This window comes from Corvus cornix, chromosome 5 (genome assembly GCF_000738735.6).
Source record: "Corvus cornix cornix isolate S_Up_H32 chromosome 5, ASM73873v5, whole genome shotgun sequence".
NCBI classification, from domain to species: Eukaryota; Metazoa; Chordata; class Aves; order Passeriformes; family Corvidae; genus Corvus; species Corvus cornix.
Window position 1 is genome coordinate 3,187,437 of NC_046335.1, and position 26,884 is coordinate 3,214,320.

Below are 26,884 nucleotides of genomic sequence, written 5' to 3' on the forward strand. Positions count from 1 at the left end.
CACCTTAAACAAAGAAACAGCCACATTTTATTTAAAGAAACAAACATTACAGAAACAAACATTAGAAACGTTACAAGTTCTGAGCACTTTCTGGACCCTGCTGAGACACGGATTGGGAAAGCACCTTTGCACAGTCTGGAGTGGCTTGGCTTTGCACACCTGACCTTCCTAACTCAGCCTCTGCTCTGGTTTTCTATCCCTGCCCACATCACTGCCACAGATGTTGAAAATGCAGCTTCACATGTTGCTGGTGTTCACCTTTCTCCCCCTCTCACCCATTTCCTTGAGTGTCCTACTCTCACAGGCAGTAGGAATGGTAGTGAAGCCATTATTTTGCCTCTCTCAAATCACAGGGCAGATTTTGAACGTAGTTCACCCTCCCCAGAAGGATTAATGTGCATTTAGCACTCAGTATCACCAGTACCAAGGCACACAGCGTGTACCACAGCTACACAGCACTGCTCAGGACTGTGCTGCCAGGGAACAGGCCCATGAGCAGTAACTTGTAAAAGACTGTGAGAGGGGATTCAACATTTCTCTCAAAACTTGCTAAGAAAACACTTTCTAACAGACTGTTTGGAGCCAGGCACTCTTTTTGCCAGTGCTCTTCGAGCATGGCAGCCAATTCCTCAACACAGAGGAATTCCTTCCATGAATGCTCTCAGAACACAGACACTGAGAAGGCACCACTTCATTCAGCTCTGCTTGAAGGCAAAAGCTGACAATCTGTTGTTTGTGGATTGATCTAAAGGCTTGGATTTTTTGGATACGTTTGTGTCCTCGGATTTCTGCTCCTGGCTCTTTTTCACTTCATCTTCCTCAGCTGCAGGACGCTTTCGCTTTTTGTCTTCTGTTGAGTCATTGACTCTTCCTCCTCTTGCTTTCTCAGTCCACACCTTTGAAGGAGAACAGAAAACTACAAATTAGGCCACAAAACTCACCACTTTGTTTTATACACCCTATTACTCTGATTTTAAGGTACTGAAATAATTCCTGTGAAGAACTAATAAGGATTAAGTAAGGAACTATTTCCTCACTTTCTTGTCTTCTAACAACATTGTCCTTCTTTTGAAACTGTATATGAAATTGAAGATCTTAATTGTCTTTCTGGAGAAAAGAGAAACCCCAAAAGGCCCAACAAGTTAAATTAGAACAAATTTAAGCCCCAGTGAATTAAGCCTGGCTATGTGACCTTAAACTCGTTCCTTTCTCTTTTGTTATTTGTTCATTGATTCCTCTCAAAAGCCTCACTTCGGAAAAGCTGCTTTCTGATATTGCTTATAATTCAGTTTATATTTTAATAAATTATATGTCATAGATCAAAGCACAATTCTAAACTGAAATCCATGAAGATGGACAAGAGTGGAATTTAAAGAAAAAATTCCTAACTGAAAATAACCCAGGGATTCACTGGAGGGAAAGAATTATCAAACCCCCACAATTAGAGAATCTTTTTTTACCATCCTTTCCTCTGATGTCAGCATTCTAAATCGACTCATGCCTTCTTTTATTACTTCTGCTTCGTTCAGATCAGGATTATCTGTCAAAATGTTTGCTCTGTTCTCTTCTAGCCACATCTGGAAACCTGTCTTTGGTCTAAAGCAAACACACAAAAATTGTCTGGTTAAGAAGATTATAGGAAAACCATATCCTCCCAAAGCAACATTTCTGAACAGCACCTAACTGGGCTTTTTTGTTCTCAGAAGACAAGACCTCTCAAGTCAGCAGCCTCCTCTCTCCCACTGCAGGATGCTCAGGGAACATGCTGACAAGGCCAGGCTAAGTCAAGCATTTTTATTAAAACTGTGAGATACATATATGGAGATGAACATTCCAGTTTTAGAATGACAAAGCATAATGGTTCTCTTCCTTTCTGACAGGGTCCCTTCAACCTAAAAATAGAGCACATTCATTAGCACATCTCAGCTCATTCTTCTCACAGCTCTCTTTGCCACTTGTTGTAGAATATTATCTGTAAAGGTTAATGAAAAGAATGCCAGTCCAAATGAGCAATAATTACCTTCATCTTCCTCAGGGTAAATGAAGCCTAAATGAAACATGATTGTAATAATGCAGGTTTCATGAGGATTGGGATTGTTGGGAAATACATCTGCTTCCCAGGAACAAGACAGATTAGACCCTTAGCTAGGAAGAGATGAGCTCCTCAGGTGATTCAAGTTTTTGTTGACCTTCTCTTTTAAAAAGCCCACCAAAATAAAGCTTTTACTCTTTCACATAAGACCCTTAGTTTTGAGACTCTGAGATTTTCTAGAGATGTTTAAACTTTCAGTATTTCCTGTACTTGGAACTGACACAGCAGCACGGTTTCATTTATCAAAGGTCATTACAAGTAGTATCAAGGCAAAAACCATTGCTTAGAGCCCCAAAATTATATTTTGAATTGCTCATTTAGTACTCACTCCCACATTTCTGAAGTGGGTTCACAAATATGACAACTTGTGAGCTAAACCTCAATCTTCATGTTGTATTTCTTTGGCCAGTCCAACATCTTCAGAAATAAAATAAGTTCTGGACTTGCATGTCTATCAAAATTGGAATATGGCATTGAGATGCAAGTGTCTCTCACCTTCTGTTTTCAGTGTTTTCCTGTGCAGTGACTTTGGCTTCTTGGGACTCGTTTTCTGCTTTTTCTTCTCTTTCTTCCACTGTTTTTTCAGCAGGATTAGTTATAGGTGTGCGAGGCTGGAAGAAGGAGGCTGCTAAAGCCTACAGAAATGGAGAAGAAGAAAGAAAAAGGTAGAAACACCTCACTCTCAGACAATATGTACCACGTAGACTAACAAACCCCAAGCCTTTCCTAAAGACATAATAATCACTTGCATTAATAGAGCATCTAATCCAGCCAATTTCAGCACAGCAGTGTTTACACTATTTAAAATAAAAGCACAAGGCTCAGTACAGAAAGTAATTTCTACAATTGATTTTTTTTTCTGCTGTTTCATGTGCTCTCATAGGTTTTGCACTGTGCTTAAATGAATTCTGCCGTCTAAGCTGCTTTACTCATACTTGATAAAATCTGGTAAAATTCAGTTTTTTGTTCTTTCCTCACTGAAATGATGCAAGAAAGACTACAAACATTACCTGCTTGGTCTTGGGTTTGGGTGTCAGAGGCTTTATAACTGGAGGGTTCTGCTTGTTTCCAGCTCTGCTGCCAGACAAAGATGTTTTCTTTGAGTATTTGGTCATATTGTCTAAAACATTTCCTGAGGGGACCACTGGGTCCTTTTTGCTTGATGTCACCTAGCAAAACAAATAAATAGGTGTTTTATTTATTTTCTGTCATGTTCTCCTCCAAGGTAGCTGTTATATTGGAAACTTCAGACAGAATCTGTTGTGATTTTCAGAGCATCACAATCGACCCAGCTGCAAAATTCTTACCTTAAATGGATTCACTCGTCCTCGGCTGCTGGATGCAACCAGAGCTATTTCAGAGGAGAGAAAAAAGAAGGTAAAAATGTGTGCTCTCACATATATTTAAATCTTTGAAGCAATGTGCACATTTTAGATGAGTAGAAAGACACTTTAATAACCCCATGAAGGTTATGTTGTATGTGCTCAGCTATTCTTAGTTATCAGAAATGCCACACAGGACCAACAGTTTAAAATACAAATCCAGAGGAAGACCCAGTACTTCCTCCACTCCCAAATCCGTTTCCACTCCTATTATTCTTGCTCAAGGGTTGCCAGGTTGCTGGAGGTCACATTCTGCCCCTGCCTGTCCACACTCACAGTTCTACATCAGGATTACTCACTCTGCCATGCAAGTAATAAACGTGCCTGTGATTAGTGAAACAAAATCCACTGATCACTGTTCTCATTTTTCCCTTGTCCCAAAGAATGTCTTCATGGCATAGCCAGGCAGGCACTGATTCAGCATTTGGCACAGCTAAGGCAATCAGAGCAGTGTTATGGAATATCATTGGGTAATGAAGACAGGAATAGGGAACCTCTTGAAAATGTGAGAACAACAATCAGTGTGACCAGGCCAGGCTGGACAGGGCTTGGAGCAACCTGGGCTAGTGGAAGGTGTCCCTGCCCATGGCAGGGGGTTGGAATGAGATGAGCTTTAAGGTCTCTTCCAATCCAAGCCATCCCATGAATCTGTGAATTTACCATTTGACAACACTGTTATGCACTAAATTTAAGAAGTAATGGGAGGACAGAGGATAAAAACCAGGAGCAGATATTGTGAAGAATGACAAAGGTGTCATCCTTTTATCCTGGAATAAACAATTTACTCACCAGACTTTGGAGCAGTCACCTCTGGTGAAATGACACCTTTGGAGGAAGGATTTGGCTCTTCTGAAAAAAGGAGTACATATTTAAGTGCAATAAAATATTGAAGCATAATTTCTTTTAAAAAAACACAAACCAAACAGAGGAGTAAGGAAGGATGGGGCTTGGAGCAACCTGGTCTAGTAGAAGGTGTCTGTGCCCTTGGCAGCAGGGCTGCAACTGGATGATCTTTAAGGTCCCTTCCAACCCAAATCATTCTGTGATTCCACAATTACAGTAAAATTATCTCTATTTTAAAGCATGACTTTTCATTTTCAGACAGTACAAACACTTCTCCAAAACTGTCACCTCTACCTAGATTTAGAGTTGCAAATTTATTCCTTAAACCTTAAGTTTATTTCTTAAAGTGTGCCCAGCAAACTACACATCTGTCAATCCAACTCCTGCAAGACTGGAGCTGAAACCAAAGTAACTGATTAGAAGGTGAGCCAGTCCTTTAAGAATATAATCAGGCAACAGGAAAAAGTCCCCCAGGGCCCCTCTAATGGCTACTGAGTACAATGCACACACAGCTGAGACACAGCAGATGACACACAGCAAACTTGTTTCTCTGCAGCAACTGCAGGCACAGGCTGGAATATGGAGCCACTTAATTCCTTATTAAGTCTGCAAAAGTTATCTGGATAACTTCCAGTCTATTCACAGAATATATTTTTCTTACTCTCTTGATGCACTTCTGGGGTTTCTTCTGCTTCCTCATAGGCATCAGTTTCTTCAGCATCTTCCACGTCTTGGTCCTGCTGAACATTCCTGCCTGGCAGCCGACTCCGCTCCATGGCAGAGCTGCTGTAGCTAAAAGGAAGGAATTCAGCAGAAAGGAAGTGGTCACCAAGTTCAGAAAGAAAACTGAAACAACAGAGAGCAAGCTTACTTACCTAATTTAGGCAATAAGAGCAGTAACACTGGCATTTATGTGCATTATACGTTGATTAAACTGTGATGATTAAAGATTCATTAACCACTCCGTAACTTTATTACCAGAACACTTTGCAACAAATACAAATGCAAATATTAAAGATCTTCTGTAATCTCCATGTAAACACATATACCTCCAGTATCATCAGATTAATTTTCTGCATCCATGAATATACACACAGGTGGTAACACGGATATATAATTTCATACTGAAGGTATCAAGTTTTAACATTTAATCTGATTATTCTCTAAATTCCCAGTATAGTAGGATGTACAATTCTTGCACTTTTCTCCTAAAATTTATCAGTTACCAAAATCTGTATAATATACATAAACAAAAGGCTCATTTCTTTCAAGCAAAACAGTCAGTATTAGATTACTCTGGCACTAAGAACAACATAGTGTTTGTGATGGATTTTAACCCCCAGAGTGGTTGAAGTTGCAGGCATGGGATTACAGCTTCCACACCCGAGCCAGAAGAACAAGCCAGAGCATTTAGAAATGAGTTTTGACTGCGCAATTTCACACAGAAGAACAAGGGAAAAGACTACAGAAAAGTTCAGGGACTTATCACTTCCTCTTGCTTAAATAAGTCCCAAACTTCATACATGAAATTTCTATAGGAAGACATTGCTTCCAACAATATGACATAAATGAATATAAATATATATTATTATTATAAATTTAAATATGTTAAGAACCCCATGACAATTTTAAAAAAAATCACCAAAACACACACACACACCTTTTGCCTCATCATGTTCTACAAACCAGATGCAGGTAGGAGAGGAAAGGTTGATAGCACAGATACAGAGAGAAAAAGAATGCAGAGCCAGCCTGTAGAATGTTCCATAGCTTTGAAGAGCTGGGATTAGTGAGGAAGGAATAAGACTAAGTAAAATAGACTGAGATGGGATATTGAAGAAAAGGGATGGGTGAAGAAAAATAGAATTTTAAGACAGGTGGAATGAATCAAGATTGAGAGACTGAGACAAAGAGGGAAAAAAAAAACAGGTGGGAAGGAACCAAAGGCAGGGAAAGGTGGGAAGAAAAAATTCCAGTCACAGCAACTTGGTATTGAGCCTGCTTTGGCTCTGAGGCTGTTGGACACAGGCACACAGAAAGCGGAGATATTTCCCTCTGTGTTGGTATTCTGGGACTAATGAGTCCTCACAAAACACCAACAAGGATGTACCATTTTACAAGTACCATTTACAAGCAGAGCAGCACAAACCATCACTTCACCACAAATACCCTGCAAACTGTGGGCCAGAGAAGTGCATCAAACGTTAACAGAGCAGTAAAAACCATCCCAGTTTTTTAGCCACAGAAATTTGCGTTACCCAGCGTTCGAGTGTTTTCGGAAATCCTCTTCTTCCTCCTCCTCCTCCTCCTCATCTTCCTGTGCTGCTGCCAGCTCAGAGGCTTTTTCCACAGCCATCTCGCTGAGGCGCTGGGCTAAGTTCAGCCTGCGGGAGCGGGAGGCGTATTTGATGGCCAAATTCACCACGTTGTGGGTCATGAGGTCAGCCAGCTCCACACAGCGGAACTCACGCTCCAGCTTACAGGAAAGCTGCAAGAGAAGAAGCCTGGGGAGTCACACACCTCAATTCCACAGCTCCCTCAAGACTCCAGGAGTAGAATATCAAGGTCTTGGTGGAGTGAATGAATAAAGACAAGCCACCAAAAGTCATGAGCTACAGAGCAAAGGAAAAGCTTTTTTGTTTCCTTCTTCCCCCCACCCTTCACACTGATAAACAAGATTAACTGCAGCCCACTTTTTATCAGAGTCTGAACTGGCTGGGTTGCCAATCACTAGCCAGACTCCTAATAAGAGGAATCACATCAGCATTTACATCAGATGACATCTACAAATAAATTAGAGAATCACAGGATGGTTTGGGTAGAAAGGGACCTTAAAGTTCACCTCATTCCAGCCCCCTGCCATGGGCAGGGACACCTTCCACTATCCCAGGTTGCTCCAAGCCCCGTCCAATCCAGCCTTTAGCAACTCCAGTCTCAGGGATAAAGTCTCAGGGATTCTTTCTATTATGTGTTTGTACTTACAGCAAACAGCTTCATTAGAAGTTCCTGCTGTTCTTTTACTGCCTGATTTTTAGCATTTTCATCAAATTCATAGCCATTTTTTGACAAGTAATCCATGTGGTTGTGAAATACAACAGAACGCCAGTACTGTTCCTGAAAAAAAGGGAGAAGGATGCATGCAGGAATTCAGAGGGGAAAAACCAGTGCATAACACAATGCCTAACAATTTACAGTGTATTTTATCAACTTATTCTTAAATGTTCCTTTCCTCTGATAAAGAGGGTGAGGGGTAGACAATTCTTCCTAAAGTCAATGCCTACCAAGGGAAAGATGGATAACAACCACACTTATACAAACTGATCCAAACAGCTGCCACAAATGTTGAATTCCATTTATATTACAGGCTTGCAGCAGGATGAGACCTACATGTTCACCATTATACTATCAGGACAGAGAATTGTAGAACAAGTTGATTATTTTATCTGCTGTCCCACAGCAAACTGGAGGTATTCCAGAATAATTCAGTAAACTTAGGAGTTTACCTGTGAGACACATAAACAGAAAATATAATGCAAGTATGGCTATTAGACCAGGCTAGCCTTGTTCAAAATAATTATAAACTTATTTAGAGCCAGTATGTTTTCATCAGATGCATTAGAATAACTTTTCTTTACCTACACATATTCCCTCAAGGCAAATTAACAGTTCCTGGCATTCTCATCCCATTATTTTGGGTGGAGGGAGGAATGGAAAACATACTCTATCAGATAAAGAACAAAAGACTTCAACAAATGAAGGAGAATTCATTAAAAACGACAGTGTGTTTACTATTGAAAATTTTAATCTATACTTCTATCAAAGAGAATAAATTTCAAATAGCACTAAACTGTTCAAAGGCTGAGGTTAGAATTTTATGTTCATTTCTCTTTTGTGTATTACAGCTGAGGAGCACAAGTTTGAAATACTTAAACCAATAAAAACTGAAGAATAAATACAGTTATTTTTCTAGAAGTTTTCCACAGGCACATCTTGCTTCAACCAGCCTCTAAATAAGCCAAGCCAGAAGACCTGTGTTTTCAGTGATTATGAATTTGAATACTTAGTATATCTTCCAAAAATTTTGTTATGCCTAAAATAGTAAAAACCAGACATTTTCAAGGGCGGCTTGACTGGGATCCCAAAATCTGGTATCACAACCCACTAAAAAAATGAGAGTGAGAAAGACTTCACTGGTCAGAAACGGATCATGTGTAAATACAACTTTGCCTCAGCTCTGCCAGTTTTATTTTGTGTTCTTCTAGAAACAGTTGTGAACCAAACCAGAAAAGCTACACAAAACACTGAACCCGAACAACCCCCTTGGCCACCTGTTTTACTCAGGGTTTGCACTATCCTCTTTCACAGCAGAGGTGATTAATAGGAGTCTTGTATAATCCCCACTACAGGGACACCTAAGACTCTCAGCTGTGGACTCCACACCATTCCATACCTCCATCTGTCCCTTCTCTGTTGCAACTTGACAATAAGGAAGTTTAAAAGACAGAATGGCTACAGCAGGTCGTGGCAGGGTGGGAGGGAACCGGGCTCCTTTACAAGGAATACACCTGTGCACAGGAAACAAAACACACCTCCAGTCACCAGATGTTCCCCATCTAAACCACGTGTCCTAAGCAGCAAGATACTTTAAGAGGATTTGTCCTTTGGAAAGCAGTAATTAAATGACTGGCTTAAATACAGCAATGTGTAAGATTGCATGACAAAGGGTTATCTGTACATGGCAAGCAAGAAAAGATTTCAAAACCAGCAAGGCACACGCTGCTCTTGTTCACACTTTAAACTCCAAATGCAGCACGTAACACACTCTGATCTCGATCTCACATAATGTTTGATTTAAGAGCTGTTACAAAATGTAAATGCAGTATGTTAAAATCAGAAACCACTGAGCAACAGAAGGAGCACACTTATTGTTTCATTATATTTAAAGGAGTAGTTTCTGGTAACAATCACTTAAGCAAACCATTGACTGGGGAAGAGCTGTATTTCCTGCAGCACCAATGCAGCACTGACAAAAACATCTGGGTTTCTAAGCTGCTGTTTCAGAGACTTGGGAAAAAAAGAACAGGAAGCATTAGTGTTCTGGCTATCTCTTAATTAAGGCATGTGGTGTTTCTACAACAACCCTCCCCCCTCCTTATCTTCATTCTACTGCTGGTTTGAGGAAAATGTTCTTTGCAATTCAGAGAGCAGCACTGTCTTTCTCAAAGTAGAAGAAAAACTCAGGATGAGAGACCCACAGTTGACCAGCTTATCAATGTGATGTGTCCTGCACATTTTTGGTGAATTTTCTGGAGGCCAACATAATGATTTGGAGGAAGAAACAAGGCAGGGAAGCGACATTTAAGAGAGACATCGAATTATTTCCCTTATTCCAAACAAGCAGAGAATTATGAAGAATGTCACATAAGTTTAAATAAAATGCAGTCTCCCACCAAACTCTACAATTGTCCATGATTAGTAAAGTAAGAGAGTCTAAATTTCAGTAAAATATGTGAGCTGATGAATTCTGCCCTGGTAGGAAAATGACCACTGAACAAAAAGGGCTACAAATAAAGCTTAGCAACAAAATGTCCAGCATGCATGTCACACTAAAGAGAAACAGTTATTTAGACACACTAATACCACTTTTTATAAAGAAATTGTTAACTTTCAGCTACATATTTGAGCAATTTTACATCCAAAATGGTTCTTCAAGACCACAGTTTAAATATTAATATAATAACAGACAGCTCTGATTTATCTAATGATGCAGATTAGTTATAGGATTTGATTCTTTTCAGAGACACAAAAGGGGAAAACAGAGTGGGGGAAGAATCTACCAAGAACTGCAAAAACTTGGAAAAAAAAAAAAATGAAAAGAACCCCAAATCATCAAAAGCAGAAGCAGATTTCTAACAGCCACCATAACTTTAGGAAGTTTCTCTAGTAAAATACAGTTTTATGAATGTGTCAATAAAGAGCACACACCCCCGAGACAAGGCAAAGAGCCACAATTAATCAGCTACAAATTATAAAACTCTAATGAGTCACTCAAAACCAGTTCAGTAATGAATCCTCCATGCAGAATTATATTTGGGGAGTTACCATTTGCTGTGCATATTTACCAGCCACCTGTTTCAGCACAAACTGAAGTTTTCAGTTTCTCACTGTAAAAAATGGATTGGAAAGGGATTTTCTGGGATTGGAAACGAAGACAAACAAAGCATTTCCTTGAGAATTATCTGACCTGAGCTGCTGGGGGTTTTCATGGATGCCAACGACCCAATAATGGTCATATTTCCCTTTGCAATGCTCTCTGGTGTTGCACACCGGGATCCAAGTGTTCCCAAGTCCTCGGTTCAGCATTCGCACGATTCCCTCGGAATCCACGTAACAAGGGGTACCTGTTTGTTATAAATGAGAACATTTCCTCTGACAGGCAGCAAATTACAACCCAGCAAGATGGAAGTACTGGATACAGCTGGGAAACGATGGTTTACATATTTCAGATACAACATCCTCTCTCCCAAACACTGCACAAATTAGGTGGGAAAAGGCAGTTTCCTTGGAAAGATGCGCCACCTTCTGTCAGCCAACACCACTGGTGGTTAACTGACAAGTTCAAAGTTAAAGCGTTTTATGGAGAAATCGAATTTATACTGCTTGGGCAGATTCCCAAAGGAAATCAGCTATTATACAATTACTTTTTATGTTTATGATAAAAGGTCCTCCCAAGGTACCAACTCTGGGGGTCAGGGAGCTCTTATGGTGTACTAACAGTTTATTTTTTTTGGCTGAGCAGGAAAACCAATCAGGAGAACAAGTTCTGATAACATTTGAGTGAGAAAATATTAAAGATTTCTGACAAATACATTGAAAGAATAGAAAAATAGAATTTTTTTTAATGTAGAGGAGATTGGAAGAAAAAGTGAAAGTCCCAAGATCAACATTATTCAAAGGGCATTAAATTACCCAAACTCCTCCACAGAATAACAGGATGGTTTGGGTTGGAAGGACCTTAAAGATCATCTCATTCCAACCCCTGCCATGGGCAGGGACACCTTCCACTATCCCAGGCTGCTCCAAGCCCCATCCAACCTTCCAGGGATCCAGGGGCAGCCCCAGCTTCTCTGGGCACCCTGTGCCAGGGCCTCCCCACCCTCACAGGCAAGAATTTCTTCCCAACATCCCATCTAACCCTGACTTCTGGCAGTGTGAAGCCATTCCCCCTTGCCTTGTCCAAAGTCCCTCTCCAGCTTTCCTGTAATCCTCCCAACAGTGTCAGTACTTCTCAACCTCTCATGCAGGTATTTCATACCTTCTGCAGAGAATCCAACCCACACCAAATAGGATTTCCTTGTAAGAGAAAGAGGGTCTCCATGCAAAATTTGTTTTTTCTTCGTTCCTAGTTCCATCAGCTGGACCCCGAGGCACTGGTCCCCATCAAACCCAGTACCTAGAAAAAAGTTGTTCAATGACTTCATTAGAAAACAGAATTGCCTTGGCTCTTGGCTAAATTAGTTTTGAATCAAAAATTAATTCTAATGCAGCATTATCCATGGATACCACTGTCAGACACACAACTATTTGATATTTTGGACACACAAGGTATGCATAATGAGAGCTTCCTTAATTTTCTGTAGTAATTCCTTCTGGCCCATGTGAAACACAAGTTTAATCTATTAATTTCACTGTTGCAAAATCCTTCCCTTCCCCACAGTTTAATCTCAGCATCCCAATATCAAACATAGGCTCTGCTGTCAGAAGTCACAGGTCCGTGGATCATGATGGATGTGCTTGTAAAGGCATCACCCAGAAAAGAAAAAGGAGAAAAACACCACGAAGAAAAGAAGAAGAAAACACACTCTGGTGATTACAAACAAATTAACCAGTGTGCAAAGCCAGTGAGAGATGAGGATTGAAAACAACCTCAGTTCACAAAAAGACAAAAGGGAGAAAACTACCTCTGTGATAAACAATCATCAGCTGCTCTCCGTGTCCTGCCATGGACACCACTGGGCCTGGGAGACTGAAGATCTCTTTCTGAACTCCTCCAACTGTGAACACACGGACCAGCAGGGCAGTGGTAGCACAGGCAGCCCAGCCCTGACCTAGACAGATGGCTTCAATCTCTTCATCCTTTGGCATATCCACAGTCCACTCCTTGTTGGCATCCCAGGAGCCAAAATGGATGCAGTGGAGCTTGCTAAGGCAGAGACAAAGAGCCATCAGACGTCTCAACATGAAGTAAATACAATACCTGAAAATACACTGGTATATTACATTTTTATCAGACATCTCTGACGGAACTACAGATGGGACTACAAATTTCAAGCAGTCATTTGCAAAGGTGTTGCTCTTATTACTCAGGAACTGAAGAGCCAGCTTGACCTCCAGCACTGCATATTTAAAGACTAAAGCCTGAAGCAGACACAACTGTAGGTCTGATTTTTTAGATGGAAGCAGGTAAATGTCCTTCTTGGCACCCTGAATATCAGTCCTCATTAGAAGTCTGCCATATTATGCTATCTTTCAAAGGGAAAAAATATTAAAAGCTTCAGTTCTTAATAATTGAAAACCGCCTATAACCAGTCCACAGACATCATGCCTTTTGACAGATTATCAATTTCCATTGAGAAAAACATTGACACTTCCAAAGTCAGACAACCAATATATAACAAATAATACTTTTAAAGGGTGCTTTTCAACTTACCACAAGGCTGTATGTGTGAAAATAAGAAGAAAGCTTTCTTCAAGATATTTCCACAGAAACCAACAATAAAATATTGTTGAAATTGTTCTTAAATGCAAGAACAGAGTTTAGCTGGCCCAGCTGCTTAAATCTTTCTGTGGTTTTCATAAACTTGTGTTCTTCACACTTGAAATTCTTATGGGTATCTCCAAATGTCTCCTTAGCAACAGTGTGAAAAGAAATAGCTGACCCCTTATGATTGATCTTTGATCTGAGCAGACTGAAAAACTATTTTTCATGTTTACAATTCCCTTTGAGCCTGCAATGTGTGAAGTTTCCATTATATATACATTTGAAAAAGGAATTTAAAAGAAATTCTCAGGAAACAAATTACATTTTTTTAATACTCCTGAAGTCTTCAAGTAGGTGGAAGCTAAAATCCTCCTCGAAAGTGGTCCCATAAATAAAAAGCATGATCAAAACCCACAAAGCTCAAAATTGATAGAAGCTGAAAATAAAAGTCGAAATATTTGAAACAAGTTAAAAGCAGCTCCCTATTATGGGTTTTGCAGAGCAAGGCCATGACTTACCTTGCAAGTTCCTCTGTACTCTCACAGGCCAGCAAAATGGCTTCAGTGGAGAGGTCAGCCATGGTGTGGCCCAGGGAGTTGGGGAGGTGTGTGGCGTGATGCACAGAGGTGTCATGGAATTCAATGTCTATGGCATTGTCCTGCTCATCGTTGTAGCAGCGAATGATTCCAACTGAATTCCACACCTGGCAAAAGGAACCACACACACCCAAAAAAACCATCAAATCAAATGCCCTAAATTCATCAGATATACTGCCCTAAAGCAGCCTGCTGTAATTATTTTATCTGAAACAAGACTGGGTGGGAGGCTGCAGGAAGACTGAAGACCTGTGTAATCAGGACTCGTGATTCCTAAAACAGTGATTTCCTAAAACAGAAAGTTTCACCCTCATTGCTCACCCATCTTTCTCCTTACCAAATCAAATGTGAGAACTTGCAGACAGAAAGAAATAGTGAATTATTAACATATAAGCCTTAACAGCACAAAAATACCCACAGTTCTGACTAAAAAAGAATTTTTAAATGAATTTGCAAGAATTCAGTAGCACAGGTACAAACTGCATAGCTTGATTTTGTCTTAAAGGCAAGTATTTATTTCTACAGCAACTGAAATGTAAACCAAAACATTATGGAATCCTTGCATGAAAACAAAGCTACTTTCCATTATTTAGCTGTAACATACTAAAAAAAAAAAAGTATTGGATGAGATTAAAACATAACACAAACTGGACAATACTAAATATAAAAGAAGCATCTAAATCTAAATAACCACACAGATTTACCATGAATCGATGCATGAGATGCACAGGAGTGGAGCCAGACTGGAAGGGCTTTTGCCTGGGGGTTGGCATTGGCCCATCATAGAAAGGCTGTTGTGTAGATGACGGTGGCAAAGCTGAAAAGCCCCCAGTCTGATCATCACCATCATCCTCCTTTTCAAGAAGACCAGAACTAGCTTTTATCAACCCAATATCTAGAAGTGAAAAAAAAATTTACATCTTACACGCAGTATTATGACAGAATATAGGTTAAAAAACATTTAAAACAGTCAAGATTTCTCTGGAAAAACAAAGCAAAATATATCTGAGTAGAGGGCGCTAAAAGATCATCCCAGTAAAAGAGCTCTGGAAAATAAGTTCATAGTGTACCTAGTGAGTTATCATCATCATCATCAATTAGTGCCCGCCTTATATGGCCTGGGGGTTGCATAAGGTCATCAGCATCATCCTCATTATCTCCAGTTTTTGGGGAAGAAGGTGGTTCAATCATATCCCCATTTAAATCATCATCATCTCCATCAAACAGATCGTTGTAGTCTTTGGCCTCTGCACTGGCAGCCTAAAAACAGATTAGCCATCAGCACAAAACTTCTTTTGGACATGGAATTCAAGAAATAAATTAACACACAAGAGGGAACCTGCAAAGCACGAAACAGAATGTTCCATATAACTTATAACCTAAAGAATGTTATTAATTCAGGAAATCACTGGTACTGAGCACCTTGTCATTTGGCTTCTCTACATCACCGATATTTTCCAACAGCCCCAGGTTTCCTTCAGTGTCTGTGTAAGCAATTTGCTTATATTTAGGGTGCCATGCCAGTCCACAAATTGAGTATTTTTTCTCATGCTTCATCCTAAAATGAATATGAAAATAATGGATTTTTAGTAAGCCAGTCAGAACCCTCCCCTCCAGAGTTATTGCAAAAAGTGGGCATATCCACTAGTGTAAGAAAGTGAAATTACACATAATAAGACAATTAATAGGTCACCTTCAGAGTAAACAGTGCTACAAAAAATAGAGCAAGTCTTCCTTTTCTATGAAGAAAACCATTTAAGGTTTAAAAATCAATCAGAATCATATTCTTAAAACAGCATCCTGATACACGTAGAAAAGACAGGAATTCTTCAGCGCTCATTTATTCCAGAACCATCCAGTTACAGAAAGAAAGTTATTTGTTTCTCTTGTACTAAACTGATAAATTAATCCTCTATCTTTTCCACCCTTTATCCTCACAAAAAAATCATCCCATTAATTATTTACATAATCTGTCCATAATTCTTAACATAGACAGTACAGTTACAATCAAGTTTCTTACCCAAAATATTTAGATAATTCTCTTCTTCTCTACCTCACTTAATAACATCTTTGATTTTAACTGGGGGGATATTTAGGGTCTTTTAAGAGCTTTAATTAACCAAAGTGCAATTTGCCAGTCTGTCCTTTTTGGCTTACAGCTGAGGATGGATGGCTGACTGACTGACCTGTATTTCTTCTCCCTCTAGAAAACATGTTACTGCCAATGATCTTGGGGTCTGGGATGTGAGGAAAATTTGTTGCCATCAAAGCTATCCTTTAATCAATGATCAGATTCAAAAGTAATAACAGATATACACAGAAAGACAGATTCTGGGATTTGAACAAAATCCACATTCAAGTCCCTTCCCTAAGCTACCTGACAGGTTAAACCACAAAACCCTGTAAATCTTATTAGGGTTTTTCAGGAGGCAGAGTTCTACATTTGCACAAAAAAGTTTTACAGGAAAGAACATCAAATTCTATTTCAAGTAAAAGAGATGAACTTGGGGATTTATGGAACAACACTGAATACCTCTCTATGCACTGCTGGGTTTCCACATTCCACACCACTATATTCCCATCCACACTTCCAGCTGCCAGGAACTGCCCACAAGGAGACCAGACCACAACATTCAAGGGCTTAGGAAAAAAAATAAAACAAATAATAATAAAAAGTGACCAATGCATGCACAGCACTCCTGTTCTGGATTTTAAAACAGACTGATATTCTGGAATAAAAAAATTAATAATCATCATCTTTAACAAACCATATCCAGCTTCCTGTATATGGGCTGGGGATAGGTAGCTCCTTTTCTTTAAAAACTATTACAAAAATGGTTGCTTTAAAAAAACACTCTTTAAAGATAGCACGCCTATTTTTGTTTCAGAATATCCATCTTCTGTCATTAAACACTGCCATGAGGCCAAACAAAACCCAATTCTAGAGATGCAAAAAGAAGCAGAGTGTATTTTGCAAACTCAGCACTAAACGTAGATTTATTTATTTTGAACTTAATACAGTCCCATAAATTAAAATCCAAGGCTGTGTGTTCTGCATCTTAATAACACTAGAAGGTGGTTCTCTTCAACCCAAAGATTTGCAAGCACATAGTGAGGCCAAAAGAAAGAAGGTGGCACAGTCATGTCTACTAAATTTCAGCTCAATAAAATATAAAGTGAACAACTGACATCTCTGCTCCGTACAGAAATAATACTCCTGACATTTTCTCTAAAAAGCTCTGTATTTAGAGCAATTTGTGAAAACAGATGTTCTTCAGCTGCAGTGGGTGAGTCACCAGGAGACTTTAGAGACCTGGTGGGTTACTATAAATTAAAGAGGGGAATCAGAGCCACATGAAGGTGTTTGACATCACTCAGCATCTCTGCCCTGTTTTCCAACAGAAAGTAACAGGATCAGAAATTAAACAGAAAATGTGAACAATCATTACCAAGAGAAGAGGGTCAGGGAAGGGAGAGGTACTGTGCAGAAGACAATTTCTAGCAGAATAACATTTAAATTACAGAGTATTTAACAAGCCACTCGCTCCTGCCCCTACCTGTGTGATGGAGGCATCAGACAGATCGAATTGACTATCCCAGGTTTCTCTTCTGAACAGTTCTACAACTTTATCTACAGGAACTGCCAGCAGCTGCTCAAAGGAAAAATATTACACAATTTAGAGCAAGTTACCTGTCAAACAACATTCAAACAGCACAGCTCCTTCATTCAGAAGCCTCACAGATGTTACTGCCTCAGTACTTAACAGCTCTCTAACATCCCAGCCATGCCAACTGAGAGAGGAAGCTGAAGTAATTTAAATTACAAGGTTCTTTAATGCTTCCCACATGCAACAGAGCAAAACATGCCTGTTTTTACTGTAATCTTCATTTCCTTCTGGCAGAAAACTGCACCCTAAGGTTAGAAGTTCTTAGTTATCAAACATCTGACACACACACACACATATAGTTTTCAATGCTCTGAGCACAAGGCTTAGGTGATTCTTTACCCTCCCTCCCCAAACTCCTTTTGATCAGGCTACAATTTCTCAATAAATCTGATTTGAAAAACTGATTCCTAAACCAGCTCATTTTATCTTCATAAAACTACAGAAATGTTACTGGCTGTTTATTTCTTTAGGATTTTTTTTTTTTAGGAGTCTAACAATTTGCTTTGTAAGAGAAGCAAGACAACTGCTCACACTTCAAATGCATGTGTGTGTGAAGAATTAGCCTAAAAATGGGAAGTATTTGTTTTTATGCAATATGGATATTGAAACAATTTGTACTGAGGGTGACATTCACTGTTCCATGGAAAATTGATACATAACACTGTCATAGCAGCCAGGGATTTTGGAGAATCATGGAACCACTTAGGTTGGAAAAGACCTCTAAGGGCATCAAGACCAACCATTAACCTGACAGTGTCATCTTCACCACTGCCCCATGTCCCCAAGTGCCACATCCACACGGCTTTTAAATCCCTCCAGGGATGGGGACTCCTCCACTGCCCTGGGCAGCTGTGCCAGGTCTGACAACCCTTTTGCTGAAGAAATTTTTCCTAATATCCAATCTAAACCTCCTCTGATGCAACTTGAGGCCATTTCCTCTTGTCCTGACGTTTGTGACCTGGGAGAAGACACCGACCCCCACCTGGCTACACCCTCCTGCAACTTTGATCTTCAGGTGAAAAGAAAGGCAGCAACTTACTGAGGAAATATTTACCAAGTAGGGCAATATTTACTTAAAGCAGAGAAGGACAGGACTCCTTTGATGCTCTGTTGTGAGCAATTTGATTACTTCCCTCGTGTACAATGTTCCTTCCTATTCAGCACACCAAGACTGTTTAATGCTGGTTTGGGCTGACAGCTGGACTCCTGCCAAACACAGTCTGGAGTTTAAACAAGGAACCATTTCCAGCTTTTTATGTTTCCTAAAAGGGAACTTCACCCCAAATATTTTCCTTACTCCTAGGAGGTGCAATTTGGGCTTGCCCAGATTGAATTCTACTGTTGGACTCAGAGGCAAAAGGATTAAGATGTGATAAAACACAGTCATTTACCTTCCCAGTGCCAGGTTGCCAGGCAAGCCTGCAGATTGATTTAGCATTTATCACATCATTACATTTCTGCAGCAGTAGCCAGCTTGTCGTGCATGTCTGAAAACAAATTTTAAAAAATAAGCTTTCTAGCTCAGCAAAAATCTGCTGTTTAGTACAAATTCTTACAGGAAAAGGGTGGGGAAAAAAAAACCAAAAGGAAGAAATATATCTGAACTGAAATAATCTCTTTCATCAAAATACAGTAGTACATACTGCCTTAAAAATACTTTGTCAATGTAGCCCTGAAACTATTTTAATGACAATAAAAGTACTTGTAACAGAAATAAGATCACAGAACATGTATTTTTAATCAAGTACAGAACAAATGAGCTCATCTATTTTTAGGTTATAGAGAAATGCGGCCAAAAAGCATTTGTCAAACCCAGATCAACTGCACCAAGGTGACACACAGAAGCCTGAATATGGTCCCAGCAGTATAAAGAATGAATGGCTGTAATCTCAAACCACAGCACAGATTCATGCATCAAACTGCCCCAGTCCTGGAACATTCTCAGTATAATTTCCCCAGAAGGCACCCACCGTCAGTCTGGAACATGAGATTTCACACAACTAGGCTTGTGTCTTGAAAAAGTAGCAATCCACAAGTGTGGAGGGTGTATTTTCAACTGTACTTACAGGAATAATTCCACAGGGATTCTTATTTCAGTCAATGGCATTTAGCAAAACTAATGCCATATCCATATGCAGAACTGCCTTATTAAAGCCTTCACCTGAAAATCTCAAGTTCTTTACAGTTCTAAGAGCAGAAGCTAAATGTGTTTACTACCGTTAATAAATTGTTTCTTATAATCAAAATTCCTCAGTCCTGAAAGCAATGAGCTGAAATTCTGAAATGAGGAATCTGATGTCAGTTGCTATCCTTATTTTGTCCTTGGCACTTACAGTGTTGGCCAATTAGGAAAGATGAACGGAAGGAATCAGGGATTTCACAGACAGGAAGAACAAAACACAGCTACCCAGGCAACATTTCATAATAAGGTTTTGGAATTTCTCCCAGAAGCAGATAGAAGTATTCTGTGAAGTGTAGCTAGATTTCATTCCCAAAAGGAAAATCCTTCTCCAGGAGGGTTATTTCAGTCCAGCCTTCTCTGTGAAATCCTGGATTTCTCAGGAAAGATTTCACATGGAAAGGGCAGCCTTTACCTGATCTGCAATGTTCCAGACTCTGACGGAACCGTCACAGCTTGCTGAGGCCTCGGTAAGAGAATGGAGTAAACAAATTAATAATTAAAGACATAGAGAAATTAATGCCACAAAATGGAAAAAATCCCTATAACCAATGCTACAGACATGTGATACATAGGCAGCTTTAAAAGGAAAGCCTCCCTGTTTAAATCACTTTAAGACTTAAAACTCTCCAATACTGTCATCTTGATAATGGTCCTCAGCTCCAGCTGCTGTAATTACAAACACTCATACTTCAAGTGAGCTATTTATTTGCCAAAGAGGCTCAAAATTAATATTAAATTTCTTTAGTGAGGCACCTTTTCTCCTCTAAATTACATTCCAGAAGAACACAGACAGTAACTGAGTAGTAAAGCAAAGACTGAATCCTCCTGGGAGGAAACAACTTGTGACACACTCCATCATCAGCAAGGTCAGCTGAAATGAAGTCTTCTCATCTGCCCAGTCACTGGTTGGTTTTTTTGGTAAAAAACTACATTTTTAATTTTTTTCCCCCAGGGAAAATGAGATTCAAAGCAGAAAGTAAACAAGAAAGGGGTTTTTTTACCAGGTAAACATCCTTGGGGTCAAAAGACAGGCTTAAAACAGGAGCATCGTGTCCTCGGAATGTTTTCTGCTTGCTGCTATCAGTCACCTCCACAACTTTGATCATAAAGTCACTGCAGATCACAATGGCATAAAATTATTGACATTGCTAGTAACAATGACAAACTGTGTTTTTATGGCAATAAGAATTGGGCATTAAATATCTTTTGGGAAAGTTACAGCTCTCAACACTATATGATGTAATGAAAGATGAGAATCTTGAGGCTTGTTACAATAGAAGTAAGGCCAGACTATTTTTATCAGAAAATTACTTTTGTTCATGTCAAAATTAATAAAATATGGTTGTTTTTTGAAGAAGATACTATGCACACACAGACCACATACCCATTTAACACAATATTCTACATGATCTAATAAAAATCTCTGCTCAGATACCAGAGAGCTGATGACTTAACAGGAACTATCTGCTGAGTGGGACCAATATTCATTACTATAATTATTTGGTCATGTGGCTTTTAAAAAAAAGATGGTGCAAGTAGTTTATTTTGTGACTTTTTAACTGGATTTTGAAGACCATTTAGTGTATCAGATACAACAAGAGAATTTTTGCAACTTTATTCCTCCTTCCAAAATTGCAGCCATCGCTGCAGTTTAACTCAAAATATCAATCGTAATTCCTAAGACACAGAACTCCTGTGACAAACTTCCAGTACCACTCCCTCTCAAACCTCAATGCAACACCCCCAGAGAGAAATTTCATTTTATGATCTAATTCTATAGAGTTAACCATTATTTTTAATTCTTTTCATATAGTTCATGTGAAATTTGGCAGCCAGTTGGATGTTAAATTTATATACAACTGAAGTTTGCAGACTCCATGTAAAAACAGAGAAATCTGGGACAAGTAAAAGCAGTTTTTCTCAGGTGCACTCCTTCACTTCATGGCTTTCACCATTCTCCTTCAGTATGACACACAAGACCTCACTGAGGGGTGGCTTGACAGTCTTGTGAGCTCTTTTTCCTAAAAACGTGGGAGCCCCAGCCAGGCTGCAGGAGTACTGGGGGGTTATAAAAGTTTTAGAAACAGCAAAGAGTTTGTTGTCTGCCTAATCTCTCTAATCAAAGTCAGATCCTGGGGCAGAGCTGTTCCCTCAGAAACAAGCACTGGCAGAGGGCCCAAAGCCATGATCCCTGTCAGATTTGGTGATTACAGTGGTTACTGCCCAGCCTCCCAGTTTTGGTGGAGCTGCTGCCAGAGTTCACAGTCCAGCATGTTCATCCAAAATGCTTTTCTGGTTCAATTCACACTGAGAGGAGTCAGGAAGCAGATCTCTGCCATCTCCCCTGTGGAGCAAAATTCCAGAAGAGAGGCAAGCAGACAGCGTGAATTAGCTATGGCTGTCCAAAGAGTTCACCAGATCCAATTAAGAATCACCTGAGCCTTAAATACATGAAAAAAACCCACAAAAAACCCATTGCCTGCTGGCTCTTTTACCTTCTCTGTTAAAGGACTAGAGTATATTCTGTAAAAGCACACGTGCTGCCCTAAGAAAAGAACTAAACTACGTATTAAATTCCCCTCAGGCAAGTCTTGAAAGTGTCATCTGTCATCGTTTGGCAGATCGGTGATGCTCATGCCAGAGAATGACTCAAAGCTCTCACACAAATCAGAACCAATCTAACTTTTAGATGTGCACATTCATCTGCAGCTCCATGATCCTGAGCAGTCAGGACATCATCCCCAGCTCCCAGTGACAAAACCCTCAATGAGAGGAGACATCCAGAAGGGTGAACACTTGTGCATCAGACTGAGAGCTGAAAACACTCAAGTCTCCCAAAGAAAAGAAATTATTTCGCAACACCAGACTTCTATATAAAACTACTTGGTGGATCAAGTATCTCCCAGAGCATTGTTTCCCAAACTCCTTTTCATTCCTTTCTTCCCCTCCACCCCCTCGAAGGCATTTTCCAATCCTTTAAAAAGCCCTCAGAGGTTTGTGGGCTCATGATCTCATTGGTAACAACCAGCCTGTGAGGAAGTTTCCAGATTCTGAAGGGCAGCAGTGCCTTTCCTCGTGGTGCCCACATTACCTGGATCCAGCAGCAACTTTGGTGCCATCACGACTAAAGGTGACGTGGTTCGCGTGCATGGTGAAACGAGTGAGGATCCCATCTGGAGCTCCCTCAGGAAATGTGTGGATCTGGACAGTGTTGTTGGAGACTGCTGTGATCAGTCTTCCATTCTGACAACAAAATCAGTCATAAAATCTGTTAGTTAAAACCCATTTATGCCATAGGGACAAAAATACTGCTCTGATGTCCCAAATATTTGGGCAGATCAACTTTATTCATTCCATAAAGGTCTGACAATAAGAGTAGTAAGGGAAATACTCTTTCACTTATATTTTTCCCACAAAAAATACAGACAAGAATAGTAACTTTTATAATCTATCACTTTAACCAAACTAACTTGCATGCTATTTAGATTCGTCTGCTGCAGCATCAGGAGAGGGCACCCTTGGACTGGAATTCTCAGTTAAATGCCACCAGGGAAAGATGAGAAGTTCATGAGCTATAGCTCAGTTCTTTGCAGAAAACAGAAAGCAGAAGTTTACTAAAAATTAATCCAGATTTTTAAAAGTGCAAAACAAAAGAAATAATTATCACATGCTTGGAAAATAATACCTCTTGGAGTGACTATGGTACTTCTCAGTTGTACACAGCAGTAAAACTTTAAAATAAATATAAAGAAATGCCTTATTTTGGTTTTTATTGTGTGTATTTTGGGGGGGGAAGGTAGTATTGTGGCTGGGGTTTTTTGTTAAGGTGTCTAAAATTATAGTAAAAATCCTGAAGGTAAAGAAAGCAGCAGTCAGTAGTGAACAACATAAAAAAAAAAAAAAAAGATCAGATTTATTACTCAGATTACATCAACATCTCAGAACAGTCCCTCATGACATTTCATTAATGAAGAGTAATTTTTGAAAAATGATTTCCTGACATTTAAGTCTCCCACTGTTTAAAAATTTAAAAAATCCCTCAAAACTAGAAGCACCTTTTTCAACTTTTCCCAGGATTTTTCCTCATCTATTCTTTAATAGTTTTCGCAATTTCTGCCTCTGCCACGGATTTGCTAAGAGAACCCATTCAAGTCACCTCACTCAGTTTGCAAAAGGATAAGTAATGTGATGAAAATCAACAGCAAAATACTCTAAAAATCAATGATGAAAATAGATTATACAGGTATTGAGGAATAGATACATGAGGTATGTTAAAAGGGACATAAGAAAGAGGATTCACTTAAGGCAGTAGCTCTGAATAGGATTTCAAATGATAATTCTTATAATGCAATACAAATATGTTAATACTCATTAATTTCCTCCTTCAGACTCCTCTCCAAAACCACAAGTAGTTGAAAAACAACTTAAAAATCTCCCTTTATCACTGCCAGGTTAAATACACAACATTTGTAGAATGGATGTAGGCTTCTGGAAGTCTTCTCTTCTAAAAATGCCACAAAGACAATATTTTAGGCCCACTATTATTAATGCAATATAACAAAAACTGGACATGAAGGAAATAATGTGACAATTCTCAAGCTAAATACATGAACATGCATAGTAAAAATAATTATTTTCTATTACATAAATCCTCTTCTCACTTTGGGGACACTGGGTCAGAGGCATCTTTTAGGCCAAGTAACGATTCTGAGAGTGAAACATCAACCAGTTAAAAAAAAAAAGTGTTACCAATCTATTACTCACTTTGTGAAAACAAGTTTTGATTAATACAGATTATAATTCCTTGGACCTTAACACAGGCCCACATAAAAGAACCTCCTGGCTTTCTTCCTAATACTTGATGATCACATCCTATACTGGGAAACTTCTTGCAACTCACATGGTGAGAAAACACTGGAACAACCAAAAAAGTTCACTGCATAATTAGCTTAATCTGCTGGGTTTGTTTCTCAGAAAGGAGATCAAAGTCAGAAATTAATACAACTGAACGTGAAGGAGGAGGAGGGAAAAAAACATTACAAAAGTTTAGTATACAGAGTAATTCCTCTACAATTGTGTATGGGGTACAATGAATTGTCAGAGGTAATTCTTGTTTAATGTTACCCACAGAACCAGCATCCCTGAGCTGGCAAATCCACAATCTGTAGGAAAATCCACAGCTGAGAGGAGCTGTGTTAACAACCATACCTTCAGAGCACACGAGTAGGCCTTTTCTCCCACATTAATGGATTTTGGATCATCGTCATCCAAGTTTTCCCAAATCCTAACATCGCCATCACTGCCACAAGTTACAATGCAGCTGTGGAAAGACACAGGATTTCTTAACATCCAGGAATCTGCATCCTTTTTTAAACATTTGGTTGTAATGCCAAACAAGGCTTTTTGTGCTTTCAAGGGATTGTTACCAGACCATCTCTTATGAACAGTCTTTGCAATGATAATGAACTAAAGAAAGGAATAAAATAATACGGACTTTAACCATACCCAGTATATAAGGTGTATCCTTTGAGTTTATTTTGAAAGGGCTTGGGGTTTTTTTTGTTTACCTTTTAATCTATAAAAAGGTAATACTAAATATATCATTTATATTTCAACATTCAAGAACTAGCACAAGGAAAAGATGAAAAGATAGCAAGCCCAATACTGCATTCCTTTAACTATATTTTTAATTTCTTAGTGCATACATAAACATATTTACTCCCACACTACACTGATTTCTGCTAAAATCTATGAAGTCACTCTCATAAAATGTGCATATAGAGTTTTTATATATATAAAACTTACTATATATATACATGGGGATATATATATGCTTACATTTAAGTTATAAATCAATCACTTCTAAATGCAGAGCACCTAAATATGTCACACAGCCAGTTCTCAGCACAAGCAAAACCCAAAGGATTTATTGGGCCATGCCAGGCCATAAATCCATCCCAGTATCCCACATAGCAATGGCTGATATAGAAACTTAGAGAATCATTAAGATTGGAAAAGCCCTCTAAGATCATCGAGTCCACCCATTCCCCCAGCACCGCCAAGATCACCACCGACCCATGTCCCCAAGTGCCACATCCACACAGCTTTGAAATCCCTCCAGGGATGGGGACTCCACCACTGCCCTGGGTAGCCTGTGCCAGTGACTGACCACTCTTTCAGTGACGAAATTTTTCCTAATACCAAACTCCTGGGAGGGCATCAGACAGGAACAAGCCCATCCCTCTCTCGGTCTCTAGGAATGGGGCTGTTACCTGCCGGTGTCATCAAAGCAGACATCGGTGTGTCCCTCGGTGTGGCCATACCGCATTGGCTTCTGCGTTGATGGCATCTTCACTCCCACCTGTCTGTTTATGGAGGGGAAAAAGAGGAGAAATAACATTGATTAAAAGGAAACACTTCAGGAAGAACATCAGATGGGGGTATAAGTTGAGAGCTGCTGGGACATTCACCTGTTCAACCACCTGCAGGGATGGGGACATGGGGATGGGAGCACGGGGATGGGGACACCGTGGGCATGGGGACATGGGATGGGAGATAGGGACACTGTGGGGATGAGGACATGGGAACGGGGACATTGCTGGGAGGGGAGCACGGAGATGGGAGAGGGGGACACTGTGGGGATGGGGACACAGTGATGAGGTCACGGGGACAGGAGATGGGGACACTGTAGGGATGGTGACATTGCGGGGATGGGGACATGGGGACTGGGGGGGACACGGGGATGGGGACACCGGGAAAAAGACACGGGGATAGAAGATGGGGAAATCACGGGGTCGGGGACACTGGATATGGTAGGGATGAGGGACATGGCGATGAAGTCACGGGGAAAGGAAACGGGAACATTGTAGGGACGGTGATGTTGCGGGACGGGGATATCGCGGGGATGGGGGCACGGGGACAGGAGATGGGGACACAGTGATGAGGTCACGGGGATAGGAGATGGGGACATTGTAGGGATGGTGACATTTCCGGATGGGGATATCGTGGGGATGGGAGATGGGGACACCGTGGCGATGGGGACACGGGGATAGGGGGCATAGGGATGGGAACACCGCAGGGATGAGGGCCCGGGTTACCGAGGCCCGGAGGGGCCTGGCGTGCCAGGGCCTGTCCCTCGGCCATCCCAGGGCAGGCCACACGAGCCGCCCGCCGCACCCCGGCAGGGACCCCCATTCCCCCCGGCTGCCCCCGCTCCGGGAAGGTCCCGCACCGCCCGCGGGGTCTCGCTGGGGCCGTAGCCACCGTCCCTCCCTCTCCCTGCCTCCCGCCGCTCACCGCCGGCCCCGCCACCCGTTCGAGCCTTCCCGCGCCCGCCGCCGCCGCTCCGCCCTCGGCGGGG

General features: G+C 40.4%; 1 protein-coding gene across 1 annotated transcript; it reads right to left on the reverse strand.

Annotated features, from left to right (window-relative positions):
• Positions 1 to 26,858, reverse strand: WDHD1 (WD repeat and HMG-box DNA binding protein 1). The gene is made up of 26 exons (XM_039553230.1): positions 26,821 to 26,858; positions 25,797 to 25,889; positions 24,733 to 24,844; positions 22,616 to 22,767; positions 20,526 to 20,637; positions 19,937 to 19,987; positions 18,734 to 18,829; positions 17,232 to 17,324; positions 16,208 to 16,314; positions 15,097 to 15,232; positions 14,745 to 14,934; positions 14,379 to 14,569; positions 13,597 to 13,781; positions 12,279 to 12,520; positions 11,633 to 11,770; positions 10,562 to 10,718; positions 8,768 to 8,882; positions 7,300 to 7,431; positions 6,576 to 6,805; positions 4,979 to 5,109; positions 4,264 to 4,323; positions 3,400 to 3,443; positions 3,103 to 3,261; positions 2,588 to 2,727; positions 1,461 to 1,596; positions 1 to 896 (listed from the first exon to the last, which is right to left on the reverse strand). The coding sequence occupies exons 2-26, from the start codon at positions 25,871 to 25,873 to the stop codon at positions 696 to 698; spliced, it is 3,387 nt and encodes a 1,128-aa protein (XP_039409164.1). The 5' UTR covers positions 25,874 to 25,889; positions 26,821 to 26,858; the 3' UTR covers positions 1 to 695.
• Between the last annotated feature and the right edge of the window lie 26 nt (positions 26,859 to 26,884).